Genomic DNA, 27,697 nt, shown 5'->3' on the forward strand with positions numbered 1-27,697 from the left:
GTGGAGATAGTATAGCAATAGGTCTGTAGTTGGATAATTCCCTAGAGTTTCCACCTTTATGAAGGGGGATAATATGCGCGATCTTCCAAATAGAAGGAATAGTTCCCTCAGAGATTGTTCTGTTAATCAAAATGGAGATGGGGTAGGCTATGGCATTTGCAGCGTTTTACAGATATTCTGCAGGAAGGAGATCAGCTGCGGTGGTGGTAGGTTTGAGTTTTAGTAAAAGGGTACGGATAAAGGATGTAGGGACAGGTTTGAGATGAAATAAGGGAGGTAAGGTAGTATTAGAGGAAGTCAGAGATGAGCTGTCAGGAGTTAGTTAATTGGCAAGAGACCTGAATGGTCTCAGTGAAGAATGTGTTAAAGGTACTTGCAATTTGCTTTGGATTGTCATGGTCAGTACCTCCTGGGGTGGGTGTGACTGAATGGCCTGGGTGTAAGAGTGTGATATTATGAACTCTTCCAGATGGAGTCTCCCAAACCTTCTAGTCCTGGCTACCCTCTTAGATACCTTTTCTGCAGCCTTTGTTACCCCTGATTCTCAGCCTCCAGCTCCCAATAAACCTGACAGATTTTGCAATGTGCCAGATGATTGCAAAATTTAGTATAAATGTCCTTCTGCTGACCCTTGTGTAGTGTCTGTCTCTTCTGACAAACATTGTAAGCTTTTGCCTTCCACTAAATGACTTCCTTTAGACAAAGACAGTAGAGTCATGGAACGTCTAGTCAAAAAGGTTTATACTGCTGCCACCCTGGCTTTTAGGGCTATCAGTTACCAGTCTCATATGACTAGGTATGTTTTAGCCCTTCTTTCTCAAGCTTCTCAGGTAATTTCTGATATTCTTGATTCTGAAGGGAAGGTCTCAGTCCTTTCTTTATTGGGATGTGCCTCTCCAGTGTCTTGACACTCTGTTAAGTGTAGTTATCATGCAGCTGATGCTTTTAACAGGGCTGCTGCATTTGGCTCTTTTGTGAGGCATTACTCTTGGCTTTGTCTTCAGCCTTTACCTGATGACATTAAAGCTAAGTTGTTGGATTCTCCTTTTTATAATAAAAACCTTTTTGGCTGTGCTACTGCTGATCTTTTTAAGTCCATCCAGGACAAAGGCAAGGCCTTGCAGGAATTGAAACCTAGATTTGTTTCTGCCATCCCTAATTTCCAGAGGAATTATCCTTCCAAATCTGCTTTTGTTTCCAGACAGTCTCACCCTCCACCCAAAGGCAAAAAAAGTTCTAGGTGTGTATCTCAAGCTAAGTCTATTCAGACTCCTACTTCTCAGACGCCTCCTTTTCAGGACAAGTCAGGTTCCATCTGACAGTTTGCTTCCTCTTTCCCTTGGCCAGGTTCCCTTGTCCCTTTGTCCTTCCCTGCCCCAGTTGGTTAAGGGTCACTCAAGACTTGTGGGTTTTGTCCATCATCGATCAGGGTTATTTTATGGTATGGAAATCCCTTGCTCCCTTTCTGGGTATCAAACAGCCACCACAGGAACAGCTTCCTTTCTTTCCAGAGATGCTTCAAGCTCTTCTAGCCCAGGGCACCATTCAAGTTGTGCCCCTTACCCAGGAAGGGAAGGGATTTTATTCCAGGATGTTTCTGGTCCCCAGGAAACAAAGCACCTGGAGACTCATTCTGGACCTTTGTCATTTCAATACCTTTCTAAAGTCCCCTCCTTTTGGATGCTATTCCTTAAAACTTTGTTCCGTCTTCTTTCTCTTCCCCAGGCCTTCCTGGAATTTTTGGACCTCAAAGATGCCTATGTTCACATCCCCATCCATCCCTTTTCAAGAAATTTTGGCATTACTCTGTTTTTTTCTTGCATTTTCAGTTTTCTGCTTTGCTGTTTAGCCTCTCTACTTCCCCAAGGGTGTTCACCAAATGCCTCGCTCCTGTCATTGCTTTTTGCAGGAGGAGAGGGGTCCAGATCTTTAATTTTCTAGACAACCTGCTGATCCAGGCTTCGTCCCCCTGAGTTTCTGCTTCAGGACCTTCAATTTACTGTTTGCCTATTACAAAGCCTAGAGATTACCATAAACTTTCAAAAATTAGTCCCAGTTCCCTCTCTGGATCATATTTTTCTTGTTTGCAATATCCAAAGCATGTTTTGCTGGCATCCCTGCCTCAACTCAAGGCCCTCTCTCTGATTGCTTTTTTCAGTCCCTTCTTCCTCTGACTTCAGCCAGGGATTTTCACAAAGTTCTAGGGTTCATAGCTTCCACCATTCCTATGCTGCCTCCAACCATGCTTCATATGAGAAAACTCCAGTAGTTTATCAATTCAGTGTGGCTTCAACACTGTCATCCACTCGATTTCCTAGTTCCATTCCTTCCCTGACTTCCTAGACTCTAGCTTCAGTTATGGATCATCAGCTTTCTCACAACCTAGGGCTTTCCTTCCAACCTCTGTTCCCATCTCAACAGCTCTTTTTGGATGCCTCAGACAGGGAGTGGGGAGATTCCTTCAGTTCTCCCAGTGTCCAGAGTCTCTGGCCTTTCCATCAGAGGTCATATATCAGCGTCAAGGAGATGAGAACTCTTATTTTAGCCCTCCTGGCTTTTCAATCTCTCTTTCTTCCAGTGCCCCTCAAAAATTTCCCAGAAAATACCACAGTGATGTGGTATGTATACAAGGTGGGACACGGTCCTACCTTTATTGCAGGCTCACTCTTCAAGTCTGACATCTAGCTATCCAGTATCCATTGACTTTTCAGGCTGTCTACATTTCTTCAGAGCACAATATAGCAGCAGACTCTCTGAGCAGGTCCAATGCACATGCTCACAAATGGATGCTTGACCGAGATGTGTTTCTGGACATTGTCCAGGAGTGAGGTATTTCTCAAGTAGATCTTTTTGCTTCTCCTCTGAACAGACACCTTCCTCTATTCTGCTCCAGAGTCCCAAGTACTCTGGCTTAGAAGGTAGGCAACCTGTCTTTTCCGTGGAAGGGGATGTTTCTGTGCACCTTCCCTCACCCTCCCCTGGTCCAGGGGTTCTGCAAAAGATCAAGCAGGACTCCCCCAAAATCTTGCTGGTGACTCCCGTTTGGCCCAGACAGCATTGGTTCCCACTTCTTTTTCACTTAGCCAGGGGTAATCAGCTCAAGTTACCTCACTGGGTGGATATTCTCACACAAGACAAGGGGTCTCTTACCCATCTTCACTTGTCCACTCCTCAACTGATGCTGTGCGTAATAGGGTTTTGATAACTTTTAGGCACCTCTTTTCTGAGGACATGTTTAGGGTTCTGCAGGAGGCCAGGAAGCCCACTACCAGGGAATTTTATTTGTTGAAATGGAAGAGATTTTATGAGTGGTGCTTCTCTCATAACCAGGATCCCTTTCAGTGCCCTCTGGTTCTCTGTTATTTGTGTGAATTGCTCCATGTTTGGTTAACATATTGCAAAAACAGGAATGCAGGCAAGAGGGCTTGAGGCACGCACACAGTAGTAGTTTCCAAAGTTTATTCTTCAGACTTTGCTTCAAACAAACGCTAAAAATAATAAAAAACAGTAACCATAAAGCGCTTTTCGTCTCACCCCTTAGTGAGACTTCATCAGACAGTTGCAACAAGAATGTTTCAAACAGTATATACAAGTTCAAACCACATCAACTTCCTCCAAGCAAAAGGCAAACCTGCCCCCAAGGTAAGCAGGAATGGACAATTAACCCATTGTATGCTTCTTTAAAAATCCAGCTTCTTGTAAAACAAATATGTATGCAGTAAATATATTTGTATATGTGTAAATATAAACATAGCTCATCAGTTCGAAAACACTCTTAAAAGACCTTTTAAAAGTATATTCAGAAATATTTAAAAACCATGCTAACATTAAAACCAATAGTTAAGGTAACAGTAAAAAGTGAGAAGTCAAGAATGAAGTGTAAAATTGAAAACAGTATAAAATAAAATACTTTACCACTGTTTGAAAAAGTATTAAGATCTTAAATAACTTTCAATAGTAGTTAATAATGACAGTTCTAAAAAGTAGGATGAAGAAATATATAACAAAACACTTATATTAGCCCCATGTTATCTGAATTTAAAACCATCAAGCTAAAAAGCTATGAAGACTGGAGCAGAGAAAACCATCCTGTAAAGGATGTCCGGTGAATATGATAAAAGATGAAATAAGAGTGTACACATTCACAAAAACAACTCTAAATGCAAACACATTCATGTGTAGATAACAACTAAGTGAATGCGAATAACCATGTACATGTATAAACATGTATATACCTAACTGAACAAATAAGTACATTTTGACTATTTAGATAAATATTTAACATACCCTTGGTTAAGCAGAAATATGAAACCTTTCTTGCAGGCTGAAGTGAATAAAATATATATTCACCTCATTAAACTCTTTAGTTTAAGGATGCAAGATATGGAATAAACTTCATTCAGTCCTGGCGGGTAGCAGGCCCTAGTACGAAGTTGCCATATTAATTCCAGTTTTTCTAGGAATAATGAACTAGGGCCACCCCTTCCATCACTCGTAACCTGTCAATCACTCTAAATTTAAAAGAGTGTAATGGGAAAGCACTCACATGTCTAGCCAGAGCATTTTCCTGCTTTGATGTTCTAATGCTGTAAAGGTGTTCGTAAACCCTTTCTTTTAGTTTCCTGTCCGACTTCCCAATATAAAAAGCTGGGCAGGCTTGACATTGGGCCAAATAGACTATACTTTTAGTATTACAATCAAATTTACCCGTTGATGCATAAGGGCACTCCTCTGATTGAGAAGTTGACCCCAATCTCTATGAAGGGGCATTGGGGGCACATGCTACACTTTATCATCCCTTTCCTCCTGCTTCCAAAATTGTCTTCCTTCCTAGTCTGTAATAAGCTTTTTAAATTCCTGCCACATCTAAAAATTACTCTAGGGGGGGTCCCTCAATTTAGCATATAAATTGTGGTCAAGGACTATTAAATCCCAGTTCTTATTAATGATGTCTTTGATATCATAACTATTGCTACTAAAAGTAGTAATAAAAGTGGACCCTACTAAAGGAGCATCATCATAAACCATCCGAACTTGGTTGATTTCCATTTGTTCTTCATTAATTTTAACCCCCAGTATAGGTTGGTGCATGCCCCTATGCCTCTTGTTTTGTACTTCTCTTACCAGTTCCCTAAACATAGGTAGAGGGTATCCCCTCTTGATAAACATATCCTGAAGTTGATTACATTCTAGTAAAAACTCTTGTTGTGTGGAAACCATCCGAGCTGCTCGTACCAGTTGGTCTTTTACCACTGAACGCTTTTGAAATAGTGGATGACAACTGTCAAAATGTAAAAAGCAAGTAGGTATCTTTCCTGAAAATACGAAGCTATAGCAACCATTAATTAGGTCCTTTTTTAAATCAACATTCAGGTAAGCTATTCTTTCCATGTGGAAAGTATGTGTGAACTGTAAAAAAACAGTGGTATTATTGAGGTATGTCACTAGATTGTTAGCTTCCACCTCATCACCCTTAAACAACATAAAGATATCATCCAGGTATCTTGTATAAAAGTGTATTTGGCTTCTAATTTCAGGTACATTTAAAATAAACTCCCTTTCCCAAGAAGCCATCACTAGGTTGGCGAAGCTGGCTCCACATGGGGAGCCCATTGCTACGCCAATGGACTGGACGAAAAACCTGTTGTTGAAGGTAATATAATTATTAGACAACACTATGTCCAACAGTTCAGTGAGCAAGGAAGTTAAACTTCTAGGGGCTTCCAGTTCCAGCAGTAACAGGCTGAGCTGTTCTACACCCTCAACATGTGGGATGGGCGTGTACAAATCTTTAATGTCTATAGTTAGGAAATTGAAGTCCTCATTAAACTGTAAATCCTGTATACTCCTTAAAAAGGACCATGAGTCCTTGCAGATCTGTTTTTTTGTAATTTTACATATTTCTGCAAAAAATGGTCAATATATTTGGCTAATGGGTAAGTGATGGTATTCCTGGAGTCCACAAGAGGTCTCATTGGTGGGTCCGAGACACTCTTGTGGATCTTGGGGATGCCAAATAAAGTTGGAATTCTAGGTGCTGGCATACATAAGAAACTGTGTATATCCATGTCAATCCTTGTCTCAATAAGCAGTTCTTCTAAGTTAGCATGAATTCTCCCGTGTTTATATTTAATTTGTTACGGACACCTCCGTATGCTTCAGTCATTACTATCCTTTCCATTCTATTGACATATTCATCATTATTCATTATAACCAGTCCTCCACCCTTGTCAGGTTGCATCACCCTCACCCATGCCTGTTGAACCAAATTAAGTGCTAGTTCTTCCTTAGTAACATTATGACCCTGTAGCAGGCCCTAGTACAAAGTTTGAGACAACACAACGGCCAGCAAAATATGTTCCAGAAAGCTTTATTAAGCTATAAAAGTCACTTGGGGATATATAAATCTACCCCAAGCTCCAAACCGGTTTCGGTATAACCTTCTTCAGTGGAGCACGCAAAAATTAGAAAAAGTGGAGAGCCAACAACAAAACACCTGATACTATTTATAGTATCTGCCAATCATGTAATATCCAATCATAAGACAGTAATATGGTCTAATAAGACCTTAAATGCCAAATTGGCATATGTATACATAATAATGTATAAAAAATCCAAATGATCATAAATAAAGTTTGTGTAGTTGAATTTCTATTATACTTTGAATATATAAAACAAAAATTACATGCACATTAATATGATAATGCTAAATAATACTGTAACCATAGGTAGTAGAAATATGTGCTATACATAAAAGTTCATCAGTGTAACACCACAGCATTAAAACATCAAAGCAGGAAAATGCTCTGGCTAGACATGTGAGTGCTTTCCCATTACACTCTTTTAAATTTAGAGTGATTGACCAGGTTACGAGTGATGGAAGGGGTGGCCCTAGTTCATTATTCCTAGAAAAACTGGAATTAATATGGCAACTTTGTACTAGGGCCTGCTACCCACCAGGACTGAATGAAGTTTATTCCATATCTTGCATCCTTAAACTAAAGAGTTTAATGAGGTGAATATATATTTTATTCACTTCAGCCTGCAAGAAAGGTTTCATATTTCTTCTTAAACAAGGGTATGTTAAATATTTATCTAAATAGTCAAAATGTACTTATTTGTTCAGTTAGGTATATACATGTTTATACATGTACATGGTTATTCACATTCACTTAGTTGTTATCTACACATTAATGTGTTTGCATTTAGAGTTGTTTTTGTGAATGTGTACACTCTTATTTCATCTTTTATCATATTCACCGGACGTCCTTTACAGGATGGTTTTCTTTGCTCTGGTCTTTATAGCTTTTTAGCTTGATGGTTTTAAATTCAGACAACATGGGGCTAATATAAGTGTTTTGTTATATATTTCTTCATCCTACTTTTTAGAACTGTCATTATTGACTACTATTGAAAGTTATTTAAGATCTTAATACTTTTTCACACAGTGGTAAAGTATTTTATTTTATGCTGTTTTCAATTTTACACTTCATTCTTGACTTCTCACTTTTTACTGTTACCTTAACTATTAGTTTTAATGTTAGCATGGTTTTTAAATATTTCTGAATATACTTTTAAAAGGTCTTTTAATAGTGTTTTCGAACTGTTGAACTATGTTTATATTTACACATATACAAATATATTTACTGCATACATATTTGTTTTACAAGAAGCTGGATTTTTAAAGAAGCATACAATGGGTTAATTGTTCATTCCTGCTTACCTTGGGGGCGGGTTTGCCTTTTGCTTGGAGGAAGTTGATGTGGTTCGAACTTGTATATACTGTTTGAAACATTCTTGTTACAACTGTCTGATGAAGTCTCACTAAGGGGTGAGACGAAAAGCGCTTTATGGTTACTGTTTTTTATTATTTTTATCGTTTGTTTGAAGCAAAGTCTGAAGAATAAACTTTGGAAACTACTACTGTGTGCGTGCCTCAAGCCCTCTTGCCTGCATTCCTGTTTTTGGAGTTACCTGTTTCAGTAGCTTAACTTTAGCTATTTCTGCTTGCCTGCCCTTGAATCCCCCTTTAACCGATAGGTTTGAAACAATTTCTTAAAGGCGTCCTTCATAACAGTCTTCCCAGGAAGCATGTTCTGCCTTCTTGGGATCTCAGTTTTGTTCTTCAAAATTGATTCAGGCTCCTTTTAAGCCTGTAGCTTCAGCTTCCTTGCAACAACATTGTACTTGGAAGACTGTTCTTCTTTTGGCTCTTTGCTTCAGAAAAGAGAGTATATAAACATCAGGCTTTTATGGCTCTTCCTCACTTTTTAGTTTTTCTCAGAGACAGGGTGCCACTTTGTACTAATCCTCCTTTTATGCCCATGGTAGTCAATGAGTTGCCTCTTTATCCGTCCATTAATTTATCCTCCTTTTTTCCTTTTCCACAGTCTACCAGCGAGAAGGTTCTTCACATCGTGGATCTGCATAGGCATCTCATATCTTTTTCATTTCCATATTTCTTCAGATGTCTCAAGATCTTCCTGCTTCTCTTTACTTTGGGGACTTCACTCCGTCATGCTGTAATGCAACCTGTATTAGACCTTCTGCACCAAATCCTTCACTTCGCAGGCACTCCATAACTTCGACTTCTATTTTTTTAACTACTACTGTACTAATCTTCTTTTCTACAGTCCCTCTTTCTCCAAATCATTTGGGTTTCTAATACCATGACAGGAATTGAACCCATTCCTAAGTCAAAGTATGATTAAACTTCATGAAATTAGTATTGTTTCAATCTTTGTCAGCCAGAAGTGCTGTTCGCAGCACCCACAATGTGCCCTGTACTGGTAATGTATCTGAAGACGAGTGTAGATTCTTTTTTTATAAGACCCGTTGCTCCTACTACTATTGGGACTGTCTGGGTATCTTTCTTCTACATTGCTCTCATTTCTGCCTGCAGATCCTGATATTTTATGACTTTCTGTCTCTATGTACACAAGGCACTGTAGTCACTGGGTTTGGTGATTTCAATGATCAATGCTACTTTTGACTTCTTTTCATGGACCACTATATCTGGTTTTCTAGCATCTATCTTTTGAACTGTTGGTAATGGGTGATCCCAAGTGATGTAAACTTCATCATTTTCTATGATGCTTTGTGGCTCATGTTTCCAGTGTTTTTCAGCCACTTTAGTGCCATAATGTTTGCACAATCCCCAGTGCAACAATCGTGCCACATTATTATGGCTTTCAGTATACAGTTCTTCTGCCATTATTATGTCACAACCAGCAACAAGGTGTGCGACTGTTTCCAGTTTGGTTTTACAAAACTTAAATTTGTCTGTTTCTCCCATATGTTCAATGGACTTTGTAAACCAATGTGTACACAGCCCACTATCTTGGGTCACCAATATTAACCTATCATCTCTTGGTTTGAATTTGCCTCTCCATAATCCTTCCTGCATTCCTTCCTGATCAACATGCGGTTCTTCCAGAAGTTTTCTATGCTTGGAACTATATTTTTGCATTTTCCGCATTTCTTGCCTTCTTACCTGGTCCTTCACCTTATATTCTTTCTTTTGTTTTTTTAACACATTCAGTTGATGCCTGATTTTTATCTGCTTCTGGTTTGATTTCCATTCCTGCTTGACATTGATATGCTTCTGCTAGATTAAGGAGAGAAGTCATCTTAGATTTATTCTCTTCATGTTTCAAAACTTTCACTACATTTGGGTCATGTGAGGTCAGCAGATATAAGTAGAGTCCCACGATTGCAGATCTATTCAGGTAATCAATTTCAAGGAGGTCCATCCCTCCTTCAGAACAGGGAATATATAATCTTGGTATACACTGATGTTTATAAATCAGTTGGTGAGCATGAAGCATCCTTCTTGTTTTCCTATCTAATCTATCCAACACATTTTAGGGCCAGTCAATCACTCCAAAACTGTAAGTTAGGAAAGGAAGAGCAAATTGGTTTATAGCTTGGATTTTGTTCCTAGATGTCAACGCTGTTTTCAGAATTAATTTGTCTTCTAAAGCATTGCTTACTAAGTTTTATTCGCATTTGTTCATGTTTTATTGTTGATCCTCCATCAATTCCCAAATATTTATACACTCCCTCTTGCTCAAGTTCCTTTATATCACATTCTTGTCCCAAACTGATGTTTTTCTGGTGCTGCAGTTTTCCTGCTTTAAAGGTTGCTTATGCACACTTACCAAGACCAAATGTCATTCTTATATCATCTGAAAAAGGTTTGACAGCCTGCACCTGTGTTTTCAGTTCCTCATCTGATGACCTATACAGTTTTAAATCATTGACAAGGAAGATAAAAAGTCTTTATATTTTGTTGTTTTAGGAGCCAACTTGTACCCGTGGCCTAAGCTATTAAGTAAACAGCTTAATGAGGTAATGGCAAGGCAGAATAGCAGTGGTGACAGAGTCACCCTGGAATATCCCCCTTTTAATTTTTGTCCCTGGGATAATAGTCTGTCCTTTATCATGGCTTAGTTGCAGAGTGGTCTGTCACTGTTTCATGGTTACTGTAATGTAGTCTATCAGAGTAGGGTATATCTTATACATTTTTAAGCACTCTTTTATCCGTGAATGAGGGATACTATCAAATGCTTTTTTATAGTCGATCCATGCCATACTTAGATTCTTCCCTTTTTTACAGTTCTCCAGTATGACTTTAACAACAAATGATCCTTTGTTCCATATGACTTTTTTATTGCCTTTTTGTTCTACTGCCATAATTGAGTTTTCTTCTAAATTAATATAAACCCTGTCAGCATCAATTCATGTGTACAGTTTATACATCATCGGAAGGCAAGTTATCGGCCTATAATTTTTAGGGTAGCTTGCAGGTTCACTCTTAGGTAGGAGCATTGTTTTGCCTGTTGTTAGCCAGGTTGGTGTCTGTTCAGGGTGCGCATATAAATAGTTCTTACTCATGGATAAATCCTCATGCAAAGATGTTAATACGTTTAACAAAAAGTTAGGTACTGCATCTGGCCTGGGTTTTTTCAATTAGAGGCTTTTCCTAACTTTGTTTCAATCTCTCTGGCCGTTACTTCATCCCATTTCATATCCTGCACCTTTAAACTTCTTGTTCCTTCTATTACCTCTTCTCTCCATTTAGCATCTTTGTTGTGTTCCACAGGATCTTCATAAATACTTATCCAAAATGTATCTGCTTCCTCTTTTTGGCCATCTTTCAATTCCTTTTGTCTTATTTCCCATCAATAAATTGCTTATTTTGTACTTTTCCTTTATATTTATCTGTGTATCTTCCAAGTTTTTCCACCTTTGTTGACATTTGTAGTTTATTTGCGATAGTGCATGATAGATCCTGGTCTTTTCTAATACTGTGCATTGTTTTTATCACGTATATCTTTCTTACAAGTTTTGTTGATCTATTCCCTCTTCTATAGTCTTCTAAGAGTGACGCTTCTAGTCTTAATTGCTTTATAGTTTTCTCTATTCGATACTTCCATGATGGGGTATTTGATTTCTCCCCTTCCTTTCCCTCACTATCCTGTGTTCTTGTGGTAGAACTTTATCAGATATTAATTTAGCAGCACACTAATATATCCTGTTCACTTCTGTTATATCACATAGATCTCCATGGACAGTCCTAATTACTATGTTCATTTGTTTTATGAAACTTCTGACATTTTGGGTTTTCCTGACCTTCTGCAGTCTATTTCTCTCATTGATCTTAATATATCTATCCATGTATATTAAATCAAGCAGCTCTTCTCTTAGCTCATTTTCTTTCAAACTGAAGACACATCCCTTGTTTTCCATTTCCTGTGGGCATTCTTTAGAAAGTTCTATACCATCATCCTGTGGCACCTTCTCTTCAATTTCATCCTGCGCCATCTGTTGCTCTGTCATATGGCAACTCACTGGCCTATCACTCCTCGGCATTGAATGCATCAGAGTTTCCACGGTTTCCTGTTCCTTTCCTTGCTGTCTAGCTTCAAATGAATGTTTATACTGGTTTCCTGTGGAAGGCTCCAAAATATCTTGATATGGCACCTGACCAGTTGCTTCCTGTTCCACTGGTTTCACCTTAATTTGTATATCCATTGCTCTGTCCTGTTGTGGTGCTTTCTACATTCAATTTTCTACAAAGAATCCTTCACTTTGCAGGTACTACATAACCTCAGTTTCTGTTTCTTTACCTTTCTCCATTACTAATCTCCTTTTCTACTTTTCCTCTTTTTTGTCTTCTTATTTTTTGAATTGTAAAGTTTTCCATGTCCGGATTCCTTTGCCTGTGTTTGTCTTCAAATATCTTTAATGCTGCTCCTTTTATATTGGTTAGTTTTGCTTTCTCCTTTGCATAAATATTGCATCATATTAAATCTCTGTTTCTTTCCCATGTCTATATTTCTTTTTTACATTTTTCAAATATCTCTAGGTTTTGTTGTTTATATTTTCACACTTCCTCAGATGCTTCTTTTTCCAAACAGATCAAAGTTTGTTGATCTTCTGTATGGCTTTTGCTATTCTCCTTAAGGATGTGCATCTAATATCCCACACACTCTTCATTTCTCGAATCCCCCCCCCCCCCGCTTCATCATCATCCCTTCCCACTTTGAATTTTAGCTTTCTGCTTGTATTATACATACAAACCTTAACTATGTAGCTCTAGGATATCCCTTCAAATCAGATAATCCTAAACACATCCTTCTGTTGGAAGAATTATCTTAACCCACTTGACCCTTGCCCTCCAATATAGATTCCTTCAACTTTTTATTATTCATTGTTTACAACTTCTCTTCTGGTTGATAAAAAATTGCTTGGCTTGAAACAACTACTGGACTAAATAATTTTCATTGCTTGTATTTTGCTATCCATATCCATACATTAGATCTTCCAGTTTCTCGGTGTTTGTATTATCTTTTTAGTCTGTTCCCATGTATCCTTAGCTGCCATAACTGAATCATTTTAATCCATATTCCTAAATAGTTAATTTTGTCACGTCACCATAAATGAGTATTGCTGATCCAATTCATGTGTGGGTGCATAGTTTACAGCAATAGCCTTTGTTTTGTCTTCATTAAGTTTACATCCTGAAAAAAAAAAACTTGCAACTGTCTCAGAATGTTTCAGAACAGTGAGATGTCCTTTTCTGGTTTTATCAGGTACAAAATAATATCATCTACAACTAAAGCCAACTTATCTTGATTACCATAACAGTTACCTCCTCGAATTTCTGAGTCCTTATTTTCTTTGCCAGTGGCTGTAAATGTAATACAAATAACAAAGGGGAAAGAAGACACCCTTGCTTATCCAGTGTAATATTAGCACTTAACAGGGAGGAACCCTCCCACTTTTTTGCCTCTAATCCCCCATATATCCTTCTAATTAACCTTATTAATGTAACAGGGAATGGAAATTATTCCATTGCCCTACTCTTAAAATTGCAGCTTACTCTGTCGAATGCTTTGCATCAAGACCCATCAACAACAGCAGTATTTGTTTACATTCTGCTTCCATTTGGATCATCAGTGTTTTAGTAATGTCAAATGTTTGCTTTCCCTCCACAAAACCACATTGATCCATATCTATCAGTTTTGGTAACAACTTTGCCATTCTTTTAGCTGTTATAAACATAAACACTTTATAATAATGGTTTAAAATTGAAATGAGCCTATGTGAAGTTGAGTCTGATGGAGCTTTACCATCGTTATTGTTTACAGCCACCACAACTTTCTTCCAAGATATCATATTGGTGCTTCCCCTCCATTTAGAGTACTGTTAAACAAAACCTTCCAGGTCTTTATCACTTTCTTCCCTCCTAGCTTCCATACATCCACAAGAGTACAATCTGTTCCTGGAGACTTTTCTGCAGATTGATTATACATCACCCTTTTTATCTTATCGCCTCCTATCTTAACTGTTAATTGTTAAGCCATATCTCCCTTTAACCTTGGCATACTTTTTTTTCATAATTATTTCCATTTGTACTTTTTGATTTCCACACTCATGTGCTTTATACAAATTTTCATAACATTTCTGAAATATCTGTTAATACCGCTATAGGATCTCTGGTTATTTAACTTGTTATAGGCTTCTTAAGTTTAACAACCCTTTCTTCTTTCTGTTGCCTAAGTCATTGTGCTAAGAATTTTTGTGCTCTGGAGTTACCAAAAAACAGTTGCTTAACAGCAGTCTTTGTAAACTCATAAATATTACCCAGAAACTCCCTTATTATCTTTTTAGCGCTCTGCAGTTTTTCTATTTTTTTATTTATTTAACATTTGTTGACCAGGAAAGTCTGACTAGGTTCCACAGATCCTGTTTTCAGCGGAGGCCCGGGGAGAAATGCTCCAGAAGTTGTACTGTGATTCCCCTTATTCTGCAGTACTTTGTTAGCACCTCTAAATAATTTTTGTTCCTTCTTAACCATATCTCTTTCTCGCTCCTGTCCTGTTTTTAAACTCCATTTTCATTTTATCCCACTCAGTAACTATAACTGCTGAAGGAAACATCTGTATTCCCTAATAATTCTCTAATGATTTCCACCACCTCTTCCTTAAATTCCTCTCTCTTTAATGGGAAAGTGAGGAAGCGTCAGTGTCTTATCTTGACTTCATTATCCAGCATTTTTATCTCTGTTATTACTGGTGCATGATTTGAAATAGTTATTGCATGTGTTGAAGCTTTCAACTGAGTGCACATGTTCCTGTGAAATATAATTTTTATCTTGTCTTGCTCAGTTATTGTACCTTGTGGAATAATATGTAAATTCTCCCCGAGTTCCTACTACTGAATTCACATTTTGCATACCAAATATTTTCATAAATTTCTTCAGAAGTCTGACCTCTTTTGTTATATTTTCCTTTCAAGGCTCCCCCAGATACATCCTCCCTGTTGCAAATCAAGTTCCAGTCCCCACCTGTAAGTAATATTCAGTGCTTAAAGCTGATCATTTCTCCCAAAATTTTCTTAAGCTCCATAATAGTGGTTTTAGGTGGAATATAAATGCATGCCAGCATAATCCTCCTCCCTAGCCAGTAGTCCCTTACTGTCACAAATCTGCCATTACTATAATTTTTCCCTCTTCTGTCACTATTGGTGCCCCTCTACAATTAGTATCAGTACTCCCACGTTCCTTTGTCCCTGATATTCTCTTGAATATCCACCATGAAATCATTTCATTATCAAATTCACATGCTGACTTCTTTCCAAATGTGTCTACTGTAACGTTGCTATTTGTGCACTCTGCATTCTTAATATAATTCAATAGTCTTACCTTTTTGTCTATACCTATGAGGCAATTCACAATCCAAAAATGTTTAGTGTAGCCATTATGAAAAGAACATATTATTCCCATTTATATGACAGCTTTTTTAAATGTCTATTTCCAGCTTTTCTGTTACATGCACCCACTAATGTTTGGCAGGTTGATCTCTTACACAATTTTTACTTGTCATTTCCATTTGAACCTATATCACATTTTACAAGACTTTTTGTTTTAATAAAAACCCTTAAACGAAAAGAATAACATTCATAGAACCAGAAACTACAAACCAACACTGCAAGAAGCACACAGACAGAAATCAGGTGGAACAGCAGGTCCAGACTTTAATAAATGTATAAAAATAATGACAAGTTAAGTGCTTTCATCCTCAAATATCAGACTTCATCAGAATTAAATGATACTTCAGCAACCAACCCTTTAATAGTCTCCTGGTTAGCCCCTCTAATATAGCATCAATGACCATGCTCAAAAATAAATGACAGTTGCCAATTAGGATATAATTAACTGATAGGCAACCAAGTGACCGCAAAAACCCATCCATAAATGTATTGTAAAAAATGGATGTAAAAAATCTAATGTATGACTGTGTAATCGTATAAAAACTTAAAAATAGTTGAACAATAAAACCAAACGTACTTATATAAATATAGCCATAAAAATGTGTTAAAGTATATTATGTACATATAAATCTAAATATTAATATATGTAACATATACACATAAATTACGCAAAATGAATACCATATATATGTAATATATGGAAATTTGAAATCTCATAACTTGGCTGCAAGAATTTTTAACATTCTAAGTAGAAATGCTGTCATTTAACCAAAGGGGTTTCCCTGCATCTAATTTGTGCTGCCATAATAGCTCCTTATATTCAAGTCTCTTCTCCCAATGACCCCCCTCCAGGACTAATGGGTACCTGTTCAAGCACAAAAAACTGAAATTTACACAAAGAACAAGATATAACATGTCTATACAAGGCATTAGATTAATTTAAATGAGTTATATCATATATGTGCTCTTAGATACGTTTTTTTTTAATCTCTCTGTTTTTCCAACTTAAAAAGTATTGCAGGCTGAGGCTGTACATAAACCTAAGTAAGCGACTACCTTGTTATTACAGTTAAAATGACCCAAAGACCTGATGGCAAAATCCCTAGCTTCCAGAGAGATGTGTTACTCAAGAACTCACATTGATTACAGAAGCCACATTTATAAGTCCCCAAATTCTTGTGACTACGTAGAGGGATGCTATCCTTGTAGTTCTCAAATATCTCTTTCAAGTTTCTAACCCTTTTCCATACAAAAAGGGCCAGTAGGGACATCCTTCAACTCAGGCAATTGAGTTAAAATTCCCCAATATTTATTAATATTTTTTTTCTGTATCCCTGGACTGGGAATTAAAGTGTATAAATGCTTTCTGGGGGAGATAGTCAGTTTTCCTACTGAAATGTTAAGCTCAGTATTCCCATCTAAAATGGGTCTATATTACCAAATCGAAGCTTTAAATAGGCGAATACAGCAACGTTGACACATAATGATGGAAGTAGCAAAAGTATGAATGGCCACTTCAGCAATTTTTTCCCCCCATGGAAAAAAAAAGCACTTGGCCGATCAAAACAAACTATCAAACCCTACAAATGCCCCCACTAACTAAATATACCAGCTCTGAGATCGCTCTACAGTGGAGAAAAGGGCATATTTCTGATGATGGCCAAGCAATTTTTTTTCCCTTGGGTAAAAATTCGCTGAATTAGCTGTTCGTACTTTTGCTACATCGATCATTATGTGTCAATGTTGTGATATTCGCCTATTTACATCTTTGATGTGGTAATATAGACCTTCTAAAATAGGTATAAATTTAGTGTTCCAATGATCAGTGACCTCATGGGCTGTGTCTGGTGAACCAAATCTACTGGATACCATCTTTCTAAAAGCAATTGTTTAATTAAATTGATTTCTATGACAAATTGGTGATTATTCCAAGGTCATTCAAGCTGCTGTAATCATTTGTCCCTTAATTATATCTTTGGTGGAAGGGATGTTCACTCAGATAATGTAAATAGAAATTAGAAAATGTATCCTTATGGTATACTTGAAATCACCCCTCACTATAGTCTTTATAAAGTGTGACATCTAAGTAATTGATACTGTTGACAGAGTACAAATGAGTAAATGTCAAAAAAGTAGTAGTACGACTAATATAGGTAGCAGTATGACTAATGCAGTTGAGAAAATCTTCTAAGTGTTGTACAGCACCTTTCCATAAAACTCAGATGTCATCCAAAAATTGTGTATAAAAAGTGCATACTGGGCATACTGGGAACCAAAAATAAGTTTATTTTTCCAGTAAAATAATACTAAATTGGCATATGTGGGGGCACAGTATGCCCCCATAGCAACCCCCTTGACCTGGTTATGCACATCCATTAATACATCATCTTATCTTTGATGTGATAAATAGTTGTCATTTGCCATATTTAAAATGGACAATAGGCACTAACAAATGCATGACAATTACTCTTTACATATTATACTGTTGTAATCATAATTGCAGCTAGGCAGGATCATGCTGGGAACTTTCTAGCTGCCCCAGTGACTGTGTCCACCCACCTTGTAATCCTTATGTCAGGTAATGTGCCACCCTTTCCATGAAAGAAAGAATGAACTATGTGTTAAAGGATAGAAGTACTGCATGTCATGTAAATTGAAGTTAGATCTGATGAAGCTCTATTAAGGGCATATTTTCTTTTATTTTTCAATAAGAAAGTATCAATTTCTAAACAAATTTGTAAGTACTTAATTACTGTGAAGTGTCAGCTAAGGTTGGCTACAGTTCATGGCTCTTTTTTCCACATTTTAAGGAGTTTCAGCCAACAACTTCTTTGCTCAAAAAGTACCTCTTATCCTGTGGTTTAATTTTTTTCTTTAAGGGTGGGAGACATTTTATCCCCTAAAGCTAGAAACCTATTGCTCCTCACTACAAGGAAATGTTTAACTACATCCATCTGTCACCTCCTATTTCTCATTTTTGCACATGGGGTTGGGGTGTCACATCAGCAGTGACTGTCAACTAGAGAACTAGAGCTAGTGTTAACACTGCCAGGTAACTAGCTGTAAGACACACACACACACACACACACACACACACACACACACACACACACACATGCACAGATAATATATAAATATCTCGAAGAATGCTGAGTTGCAGAGTCGTCATTGTAGAAACAGTTGAGTTTCTGTATTTACCTTATATTATATGATTTACCTTTTGTAATGCTGTTTATAGTATGTATTTATGTGATCAATTACAGCATTCTGAGATGGATTTCCAGTAGGTAGACAGCTGCACAGTTCTGTGTGTACTGTTGATTGGAATTCCCAGCACAAAATCTGACATTGCTTAGGGAATGAACATTAAGGGGTGAACTGTAACATTTAATTTTCTCACTATTGAATTTTGTGCAGTGAACTCTTGACTGAAACACTAATGCAATGTTTTGTATTAAAAATACTTATGTACTTATTTATATGCACATGCGTATTTCACCTTGCTGTACATATATCTGTATACAAAATTTTAGGTGTGGAGTTGTGAGTTTTGTAGTTTGCTTTCAGACTTTCTATCCTTCATCTGGATCATTTCTCCATGGGCCTCCACTGAAAATTGGCTTTGTTCCAAGTCGGACTTTCCCGGTAAACAAATGTTAAGTAAATAAATAAAAATAAAATCTCGAATTCCACTTTTACCGTTTGGGTTTGGGATGTATTTCTTCCACATAGTGGATAACTACTGCAGTGCTATTTTGATTATTTAGTGTCTGTGCTAAGTAATAGTGATTAAAGCTTGCACTCATACAGTGTCTCAGAGACTACAGCATGTATTTTAGACTGTCTGTGGTAAAAATTAGATTCAATGTCTGTGCTGTCTGGCTTCAGCCTGTGGATTATCGGATCCAACTTGAATCTGACACCGGCCAGTTCCTTCAGACTTTGAACTTGCCAGGCTCTGGCTCCCTTACCCACAATACCCTGCTCCTCAGATCTAGTTTGCCACCATTCTTGTCAGCAGTTCGATCTGGCTCCACTTTGGTGTGTCCTTTTGCAAATCTTGCTGCAGTGCTTTTTTTTCTTATAATTTGTGCTTCCCTTGCCCTTTGTTTAGTGTTAGCATAGTTGATTGCAGTTTTTGATAGGTAGGTAGTTTGGTAGTTGTCATTAGGTGTGTATGATTCTCTTGGTAGTGGCTTCTCACCTTTTTGGTCTTGTTTTGAGTCCTCATTTTGATCTTCTAATGGTGTAGGTTTGTTTGTGTATCTTGGCATATTAGTAGCAAATATAGTATAGTAGTAGTAGTAGTAGCATCAGTATATTGGTAGGTATTATAGTATAATGGTAGTCTCCTTGGTGTTTCCTTAGTGATACTGTTTTTCTGTTATGGAGAAAGGGTTTAAAAAAATGCGTTGCCTAAACACATAAGTTGCCATCTCAGGATGTGCATGATAAATGTGTGCATTGTTTGGGAGTGGTGGACCTGCACTCTTCATGTTCCGTTTGTGAGAGATTTGGGTCCAGGACTATTAACAAGCATTGGAACAAGTTAAATCTCAATGGCCTTCTTCCTACTGACCCTTCATCTGCTTTATCTTCTTCTTTCTTTGCCCTGAAGATTGGGTCCAATAAATGTAGATTGTGGTGCTCCAAGTTGTCCAAGGGGGAATGGAAAAGGTCCTCCACTGCTTCTGTCCCAAGTCCTTCTTCCTTGGGCTCGCTGGACTCAAAGATCCTACAACTTTCAGTTGCCCTAGCACCAACATCAGCTCCAACTCCTCTGAGCCTTTTCTGCCTTGATGCTGAACACTATTAAGGCTCCATCACTGGCTCAGAGCCTTCCTGTCTCCTTTCTGCTCAAAGGGGTTCATTCAGGTAAGACATTTTACCCTTTGTCACCATCTACCTTACCAGAGTTGTCACCAGAGTCCTTGCCTTCCCCACCCTGGTTCTGAGTGTCCCCAGCTCAGATCTGGCAGATGGGTTCATCCTCATCAAAATGAGCCTGCAAGCCACTGTCAGTGGCTTCTTCCAACCAGTCATTGAGGTCACTGAGCAGTATTAAAACTTCTGAATTGAAGCAGCTGAAAAGGTTCTTTTTGCAGACTAAGATACAATTAGGCCTTCTCCCCTTGGGTCCAGGCCCGGCTCCTGAACCTTCGACTCCATCTATTTCCCTTCCTCCTTCGGCCCCCCTTCGATCTGAAGTCTTTGGTCCTTACTGCTTTCCTACCCTTGGGATGTGACCCAATGGCTTGGCTATCTTCAGCTCCAACTCAGTCCTTGTTCTCATCGACTCTGACTACTTTGGGACCATCTGGACCTTGTAGTCATGGCTTTGATGCTGGGGTTTCTGGGTTGGGATCAACAGTCCCTGCTTTGAGTTTGTCTCTCCCATTTAGAACTTCTGCTTTCAACAGCTCAGCTTTGGTCTCTGTGTTGGGGCCAGGCATAACTCCCTCAGGCTGTGGTGTCTCTCTTTTATCTTCGGGTACTGGGACCAATTGTTAAGGGAGGTCAGCTTCTGACCTCCCGCTTCTGCCATTGATTTTGTGGAAACTATGTTCGCCTCAAAGGAGATAGGTTGGGTTTGCCCAGCCAGTGTTCCATCCCCTTTCTCATCATAGCCTGCAACCACTCATCATGCTGCTCCTGGACAGCCTGCATCAATTGGTCTCTAACCTTCTCCCTTAACAGAGCTTCCTGCCTCTTCCCCCTCTCCTCAGGCATCACCAGAGCAGGAGGTTTCAGAGAAGAGGTGTAACAGGAAACTTGGATACACTCTCATGGAGGATACTGACCTCTAGAAAGGGGGGGGGGTCTCCTAAGTCTTCCAAAGATGACATCTTTTTTGGTGAACTGTTGGAGCTGCTTCACCAATGCAAAGGATGGACAACTGAAGCCCCTGCATCTGGAGAAGTCTGTATTTTTAGAGGCCTTTGGCATGGGTTCATCCACTAATTGAATGGTTCCTCCTCCAGATATGCTTATAGACCTAGTGACCCTGGAGAGTGTGGAAGGAATCCAACAGAGTGAAGCCCATATCCAAGAAGCCCAATAAAATTCTTGCACCTCCCAAGGACTGACCACATTGGAGTAAAGGTATGGCTGTTGATGAGGTTGTGGTGGCTGCCACCCAGAAGGAGATCTTTGAAGAGAGCTGTTCAGTCCATCCCCAAATAAGGAGTCTCAAGCTTTAGACTATTTAGGGATGTGCTCCTATGCCTCAGCCACATTCACTTTGAGGGCTCTTAATTACCTATCCCACATGACCATACTCCAAAGTGACCTGGTGTCTGAAATGTTGAGGAATGTTAAGCTGCAGCAGTCTCCAAAGATTCAAAAGACACTGAAGACTCTGTTATCTACCCTGCTATCTCACCAACACATCTCCATGAGACTTATCTGCAGTGCAGTCTGTGGAGCTTCCCAAGCGGCTGGCTCTGGCATTGCCATGCAATGCCACAAATGGATGCAATTATGCAGCCTTGCAAATATCTTCAAGGTGTCCATCATTAAAGCCTTATTTGATGGGTCTTCCTTATTCAGCCAAAAATTAAGGATACTCTGACTAGGAGTGAGCAAGATGGAAGACTCTGTCTGCAATAGGAGTGCATTTTGTTACCCCTCAGCAAACCTTTTTTAGGACTCAGAAGAGGGGCAGACACTTGTCTTATGGAAAGCCACAGCAGTCTTTTCAGGACACTTTTCAGAGGCCATGGGAGGGGGGGGTCATAATGGATGCCTCACACGGGCATGGGCTTTTTGCAGTATGTGGGTTTATGTGGAGCTTTCTCCAACTGGCTCTTTCATCGACCCCGAAGGGTTGTCCAACTGTCCTGCACCTAAGGTAGTCAGGGGTCACGTGAATGTTCATCCAGAAGCGCGGGAGGTCAGCATCTCCTATGCATGGCTGTTGAGACGTATCCAGAGGCTATACTATACCCTTTTTAAAAATTCAAAGATTGCATCACAAACATCTCCCAGATGTTCCACCCCATTAGAGACTGCATGCAGAATTAGGGATTCACAAACTGCTCGCAAACAGAGTCATCGAAGGGGTCCCACCATACTGACAATTTTCCATATTGTGTTCAAGATTCTTTTTGGTACCATAAGCAAACTGAATCTTTTGTGAAACAAACTAAATTCCGGATGTTTATGGTGCAATCCATTTTACCTCTGCTGAAGAAGGATGATTGGATGTGCTCTATAGAGGTCAAGGTTGCATACCATTATATAAAGATAGAGCTGCTCGCGAACGGGTTCCAGGTCTTCCCTTACCTTTATGATTGCTTCCTTACTGCTCCCGTAAGAGCATTATGGCCAGGGATACCGATATTAGAGTTCATATACTTTGCATTCTCGAAACCGCTAGCTCATGCAGTTTTGAAACTCTTAGGTCATGCCAGCTTCTACAGAATTGTTTCCTCTAGACATGTATCATATGAGGGCACTGCAAAGGACTCTAACCATGGAGTGGTCTTTCCTGACTCACCCAATGGACTTTCCAGTACTGTTGACAAAGGTATGTCACGACCATGTTTGTTGGTGGTTGCAGTTTCCTTTAGTGTCTAGTAAGAGACTGTTTGTACGTCCCCCATCCTTTAGCCATGATCACCACAGATGCTTCCCTTCTTGGTTGGTGGGACATTTCATGGGGAGGATGGTTCAAGGGTCTTGGTCATCTGCAGATGCCATCATCCATGCATTACAGACTTTTCAGGACACCTTGCCCAGAGCTGTGACTGCGATACAGACTACAATATGTCCATTGTCTGGTATCTCAATTTCATCTCAGCTAGTATACTCTCTAAATCTGAGAGTTGCACTCAGTGTTGCAACCTCTGTGGTTTCCCATCCAACACCAAGTACAGCAGCTATTACACCTTAGTCCTCCCTCCATACAGTCACCCCAAGACCCTCTGCTATTTGCTTGGCCCCCCCGGACTGTTATATGCCTTGTTTGTAAATTTCTTCAGAAGGCACTTTGCTGCATGGCGACTTTGATCCTTATGGCACCTTTCTGGTCTCATCATGTGTGGTTCCCCTTCCTTTGACCTCTTCTGAAGTACCTTCCTTGGGTGCTGGATCCCATTCCAGATCTCATTTCTCATCCAGTGGATCTGAATCCCCCAATCTTCAATCCTTAAGTTAACAGCATGGTTTCTGCAGTTCTTTTGATGTCCAGAACTGCCAAGCTTTCCCAGACTATAGTTCACGTCTTGTCTTCATCTCAAAAACTTTAACCTGGAAAACTGCATCTCAATAAGTGGAGGCATTTTGCAATGTGAGTGGAATCCTAAGAACTCAATCCCTTTTCTACTTCTTTAGAATCTGTTTTAGATTTTCTTGCTGAGTTGTTTGTCAGTTTCTAATTTTGCTACAGTTAAGATGCAGTTGGCAGCTATTTCAAATTTTCATGTTGGCAGGGACAATGTTCCTCTGACTTTTTTGTCAATTTTTCCAAGACTTTTCTCAAGGTATGTCTTTGCTACATCCCCCAGTTTGGGATCCGTTCCTCCCTGGAATTTAACTTTTGTTTTGCAGGTCCTTGCAGGCCCTCCTTTTGAAAATTCGGCAACATCAGAATTGAAGTTTGTCTTGGAAGACCTAGTTTTTGGTGGCTGTTACTTCAGCAAAGAGGGTTTCGGAGTTACAAGCTCTTGACTCTTTTCCTTATTTAGTGTTCCACAAAGACAGGGTTTCTCTAGTACAAATCCAGATTTTTTTTTGCATAAAATGGCTTCAGAGTATAAACTTAACAGTTACATTCATCTCCCTGTTTTTTCCCCCAATTTTTCCAACAAAGACGAATGCCTTCTGTATCACTTGGCTGTGCATAGACAATTCAGATTGTATTTGGACCATACCAAGGCCTTTAGAAAATCCAGTCAGTTATTAATTTCCTTTTCAAAATCCAGGCTGAGCATACCTGTGTCTAAAGTGACTTTATCCAAGTGGCTATAAGACTGTATTTTGTTTGCATATTCATTGAGAGGCAAGACTCTGCCACGCAAGCCTAGCGGGTATTCTTCCAGATCTATGGCTACATCTGTGGCTTTCTTTTCTTGAGCATCAGTGGATGAAGTTTGTGCGGCTATGACTTGGATGGGTCATCACACTTTGTTTCATATTACAAGCTGGGTAATCAATCAAGGTCCAGGCTTTTTTGACTCCACTGTGTTGTGGAATATCCTTCCTTTGTTCTTTCCAAGGATTTATACTTGGCTGGGGACTCTTTCCCACAGGTTGAAACCAGATGGTCAAAACAACATCAGATATGAAAATAATAATAGAGCCATGTTGTCTGTCTCCATTTGGTTCAACCTTACCCCCATCCTGCTCTTGCCTTGGCTTGTTATGCAAACTTCCTATCCAAGACAGTGGAGGTTGTCCTTTCCTTATTCTTGGAGTCCTGCATCCTCCTTCGTTTGGGCAGTTTATTTGTAGCTTAGGGGGTTGGCTTACATTGGACAAACTTAAACTGAGGAGTAGGGTGAGGAGCAGAGGATTGTGCATAAGGGAGGCAGAGCCTGACAAGTTCAAAGTCTGAAGGAATTGGCCAGTGGCATATCCAAGTCCAATCCAATAACCCACAGATTGAAACAAGATGGAAACAAGCAACATGGGTCTACCATTATGGTAAGTACATAACTTTCATTTTTCAGAGTTTGAAATGAAGTTTAAGAAAGTCATAACACTGTGTTGCTATGTTCCTAGGCACGTCTAGAAGTACATAGATTTGGCATCACAGCATACAGAAAGGAAGACCAGAGAGTACTTGAGCAGGAACGAGCAATCATGCTTGGTGCTAAGGTAAGTTTAGGTTTTTAGTGTCTGACTTTTAACTCAGTGTCTTTGTTGCATATGATATTAAATTAAGGGAGAGCTACTTTTAATGTACAATGCGTTTTTGAGTAAAACATATCCTTCTTGTGTTGTTCTTGAAACAGAAATCCTTTGATGCACAAAGTAATTATGGTAGAGAGAGAGAACTACATAAAATACTTAAAGTTGCTTGATGAGGCATGCTATTGGATTTTATAAATCATTTTTGCAATATGTAAAACTGGTTGTACTTTGTAGATCTCACCCACAAGCTGTCTTAGCCGTCATTGTTGTTGTTTCCCACAGGATGTGTAACGTGTTCAGATTTAGTTCCAAGAACTATTATTAGAGTGCTTGTGTTTTACCAGGTAAGTGTATTATAGGAGACAAAACAGTCCTTGAATGCTGGCTCTCATGTCTGTCTGTATACAGCTTTTGGGGCATGGCTTTTGTCCTGAAGTGAGCCTAAAGTAGTGTGACATCAGCATTGCTGTCATTATGAAATGTCACCGTACAAGCTAGAATGCCGTATGAACATAAATATGCACTGTAATAATAGAAGGGCTTGATGGCATCCGCAGCTGACAAATTATTATCTTTTTCTTTTTGCTTTTCCCTAGGTGCCTTAAAGTGTACAGTCACACTTAAGCTAAGTGCCACAGCACATTTCTGCATCTATGCGTTATGCTTAATGTGAAGCATTTCTTTAAATAAAAAGCTTCATTTTTTTTTACTAGCACATAATTTCTTTGCTTTTTTTTTTTTTAATGACATAGTTTTTCATTAGCCTTCAGTGAAATCATCGAAGGGATGGCAAATAAATATGTCCATGAACATTAATGGACCTAGTCCCAGGCATGCACAGTCCTATATCCATACCTCTCAACCTGGAAACATCAAAAATCTGGACAAGGCCCTTGAAAAATAGGTACAAATCTGTATGCTGAGTAACCTCTAATTTGCATACGTAATTACGTAACCCCACCCACTTCAATGGAATTGTGGGATACCAACTTTCAAATGCAAACTGAAGAACAGCCAACCAAAATATGCACCAGAGTCCCCCTGCAGCCAATCCAATGTCCCATTATCTGGCAATTTTGCCCCATTTACCATAAACACTAATGTGTGCATACTGCTTTACTTCTATAATGATTATTTGGATTTTATTTTTACATTTTGCAGCACAACAATGCAGAAACACTAACAGACATCTGCTAAACAAAAGCAATACTGTCTCACAATGAAAATAGACTTGGCATTAAAACTTCTCTGCCCTTGAAACTCACATTCATTGAAATAGCATTGAAACCCACACCACATCCAAAGAAAATGCATCTGGCCAGTGGTGGATAAAGATTACCTTTAGGCTGTTTTCAAATCATTGGCCCCTTGCACACAAAACAAGAAACCTACATGTATTCTTTTCTTTGATGCACCTTCCTGACTTTATTAAGTTTATATTCCTTGTATAATACAGCACAGTTGGCAGACAGAGCGCATTTTAAATTTATGGTTTGAACATTTTTTCAATAGGCTGTACTGTAGGCATTGAAAAAAAATGCATGAACCAATAATGACAAAACTGCCAAATTCAGAACATTTCCATCATAAAAGTCTACTTCCACACCCACTAAGTAGAATGACAGTGATGTTCATCGTGTTTCACTGTTGCAGTCATGACTGTAGGGTTCTCCCCTGCCGGCAGGCACCCCTCGGTCGGCCAGAATCCCAAAGTCTGGGTCCGGCATTGGCTGTTCAACTCTGCTCCCTGATGTCAGAGCGCCAGGAGTATAAAGCCGACAGCCGACGCCATCTTCTCCAGTCTTTCTTGCCGTGCGGTGATTGCAGTTCGCAAGTGCCGGTCGGTGGACTCCTGACGAATATTTGTACGTACTTCGGTCCGAAGATTTTCCTCTCCACTCAAAGCTAAGTACCCCGTTGGGGAAACTTTTTTCTTGCTCCACTCTGATGTCAGAAAAAGTTAATAATTGTATTTCTTGTGGGAAGCAAATACCTCATAAGGATTTTCATTCTTACTGTATTCCTTGCTTGGGCCCTGACCACGACGTAGCTAGTTGTCGGTTTTGTGCTAGATTCAATCAACGTACAATTAAGCGAAGGTACAATTTTGCTTTTCATTACTTCGATAATGATTTAACTACAAAATGTCGTAGGATACGCTTCCATCTACTGGAGTTCACAAGCGTCGCAAGGATAAAGACAGGCCTCTGAGGTCCAAATCTGATGATAGCGTACTTGTGGAGCAAGCTTCAGGTTCGGCCGTCGTCAGTGAGGTGCTTTTGCAGCCCTTGTCGGCCATTTCAGAACCATTGGCCAAAACAGACTCTCATGAGGAGCCAACCAGGCCTTTAAATATCCCTGTTGCAGGACCTTCGGACAATGCTCCTTCGGATGGTTCCGGAGCCGCTGTGCAGGTACCAGCTTCCGAAGGGGTTTTCAGGCCTACTCTGCTTCAAATAAAGGCAAAGCCAAAGACAAAGGCAAAGACTCCTTCTAAATCAAAGACTTCAACACAGGCCTCTTCTGAACCGGCTCCCAAGTCACAGAAACAGTTACTTAAAAT

The 27,697-nt window shown here is 39.2% G+C and overlaps 1 protein-coding gene across 1 annotated transcript in view; it reads left to right on the forward strand.

Moving 5' to 3' along the window:
- The window catches only part of CCHR1.PART0H1orf131 (chromosome chr1.part0 C1orf131 homolog), a 324,402-nt gene that overhangs the window by 138,775 nt on the left and 157,930 nt on the right, over positions 1-27,697 (forward strand). Inside the window, exon 4 of the mRNA XM_044063685.1 lies at positions 25,003-25,098. Coding sequence (XP_043919620.1) covers positions 25,003-25,098 — 96 coding nt within the window. The remainder of the gene's footprint in view (positions 1-25,002; positions 25,099-27,697) is intronic.

Source organism: Protopterus annectens, chromosome 1.part0, assembly GCF_019279795.1.
Source record: "Protopterus annectens isolate FY-2018-M chromosome 1.part0, PAN1.0, whole genome shotgun sequence".
Taxonomy (NCBI): domain Eukaryota; kingdom Metazoa; phylum Chordata; order Ceratodontiformes; family Protopteridae; genus Protopterus; species Protopterus annectens.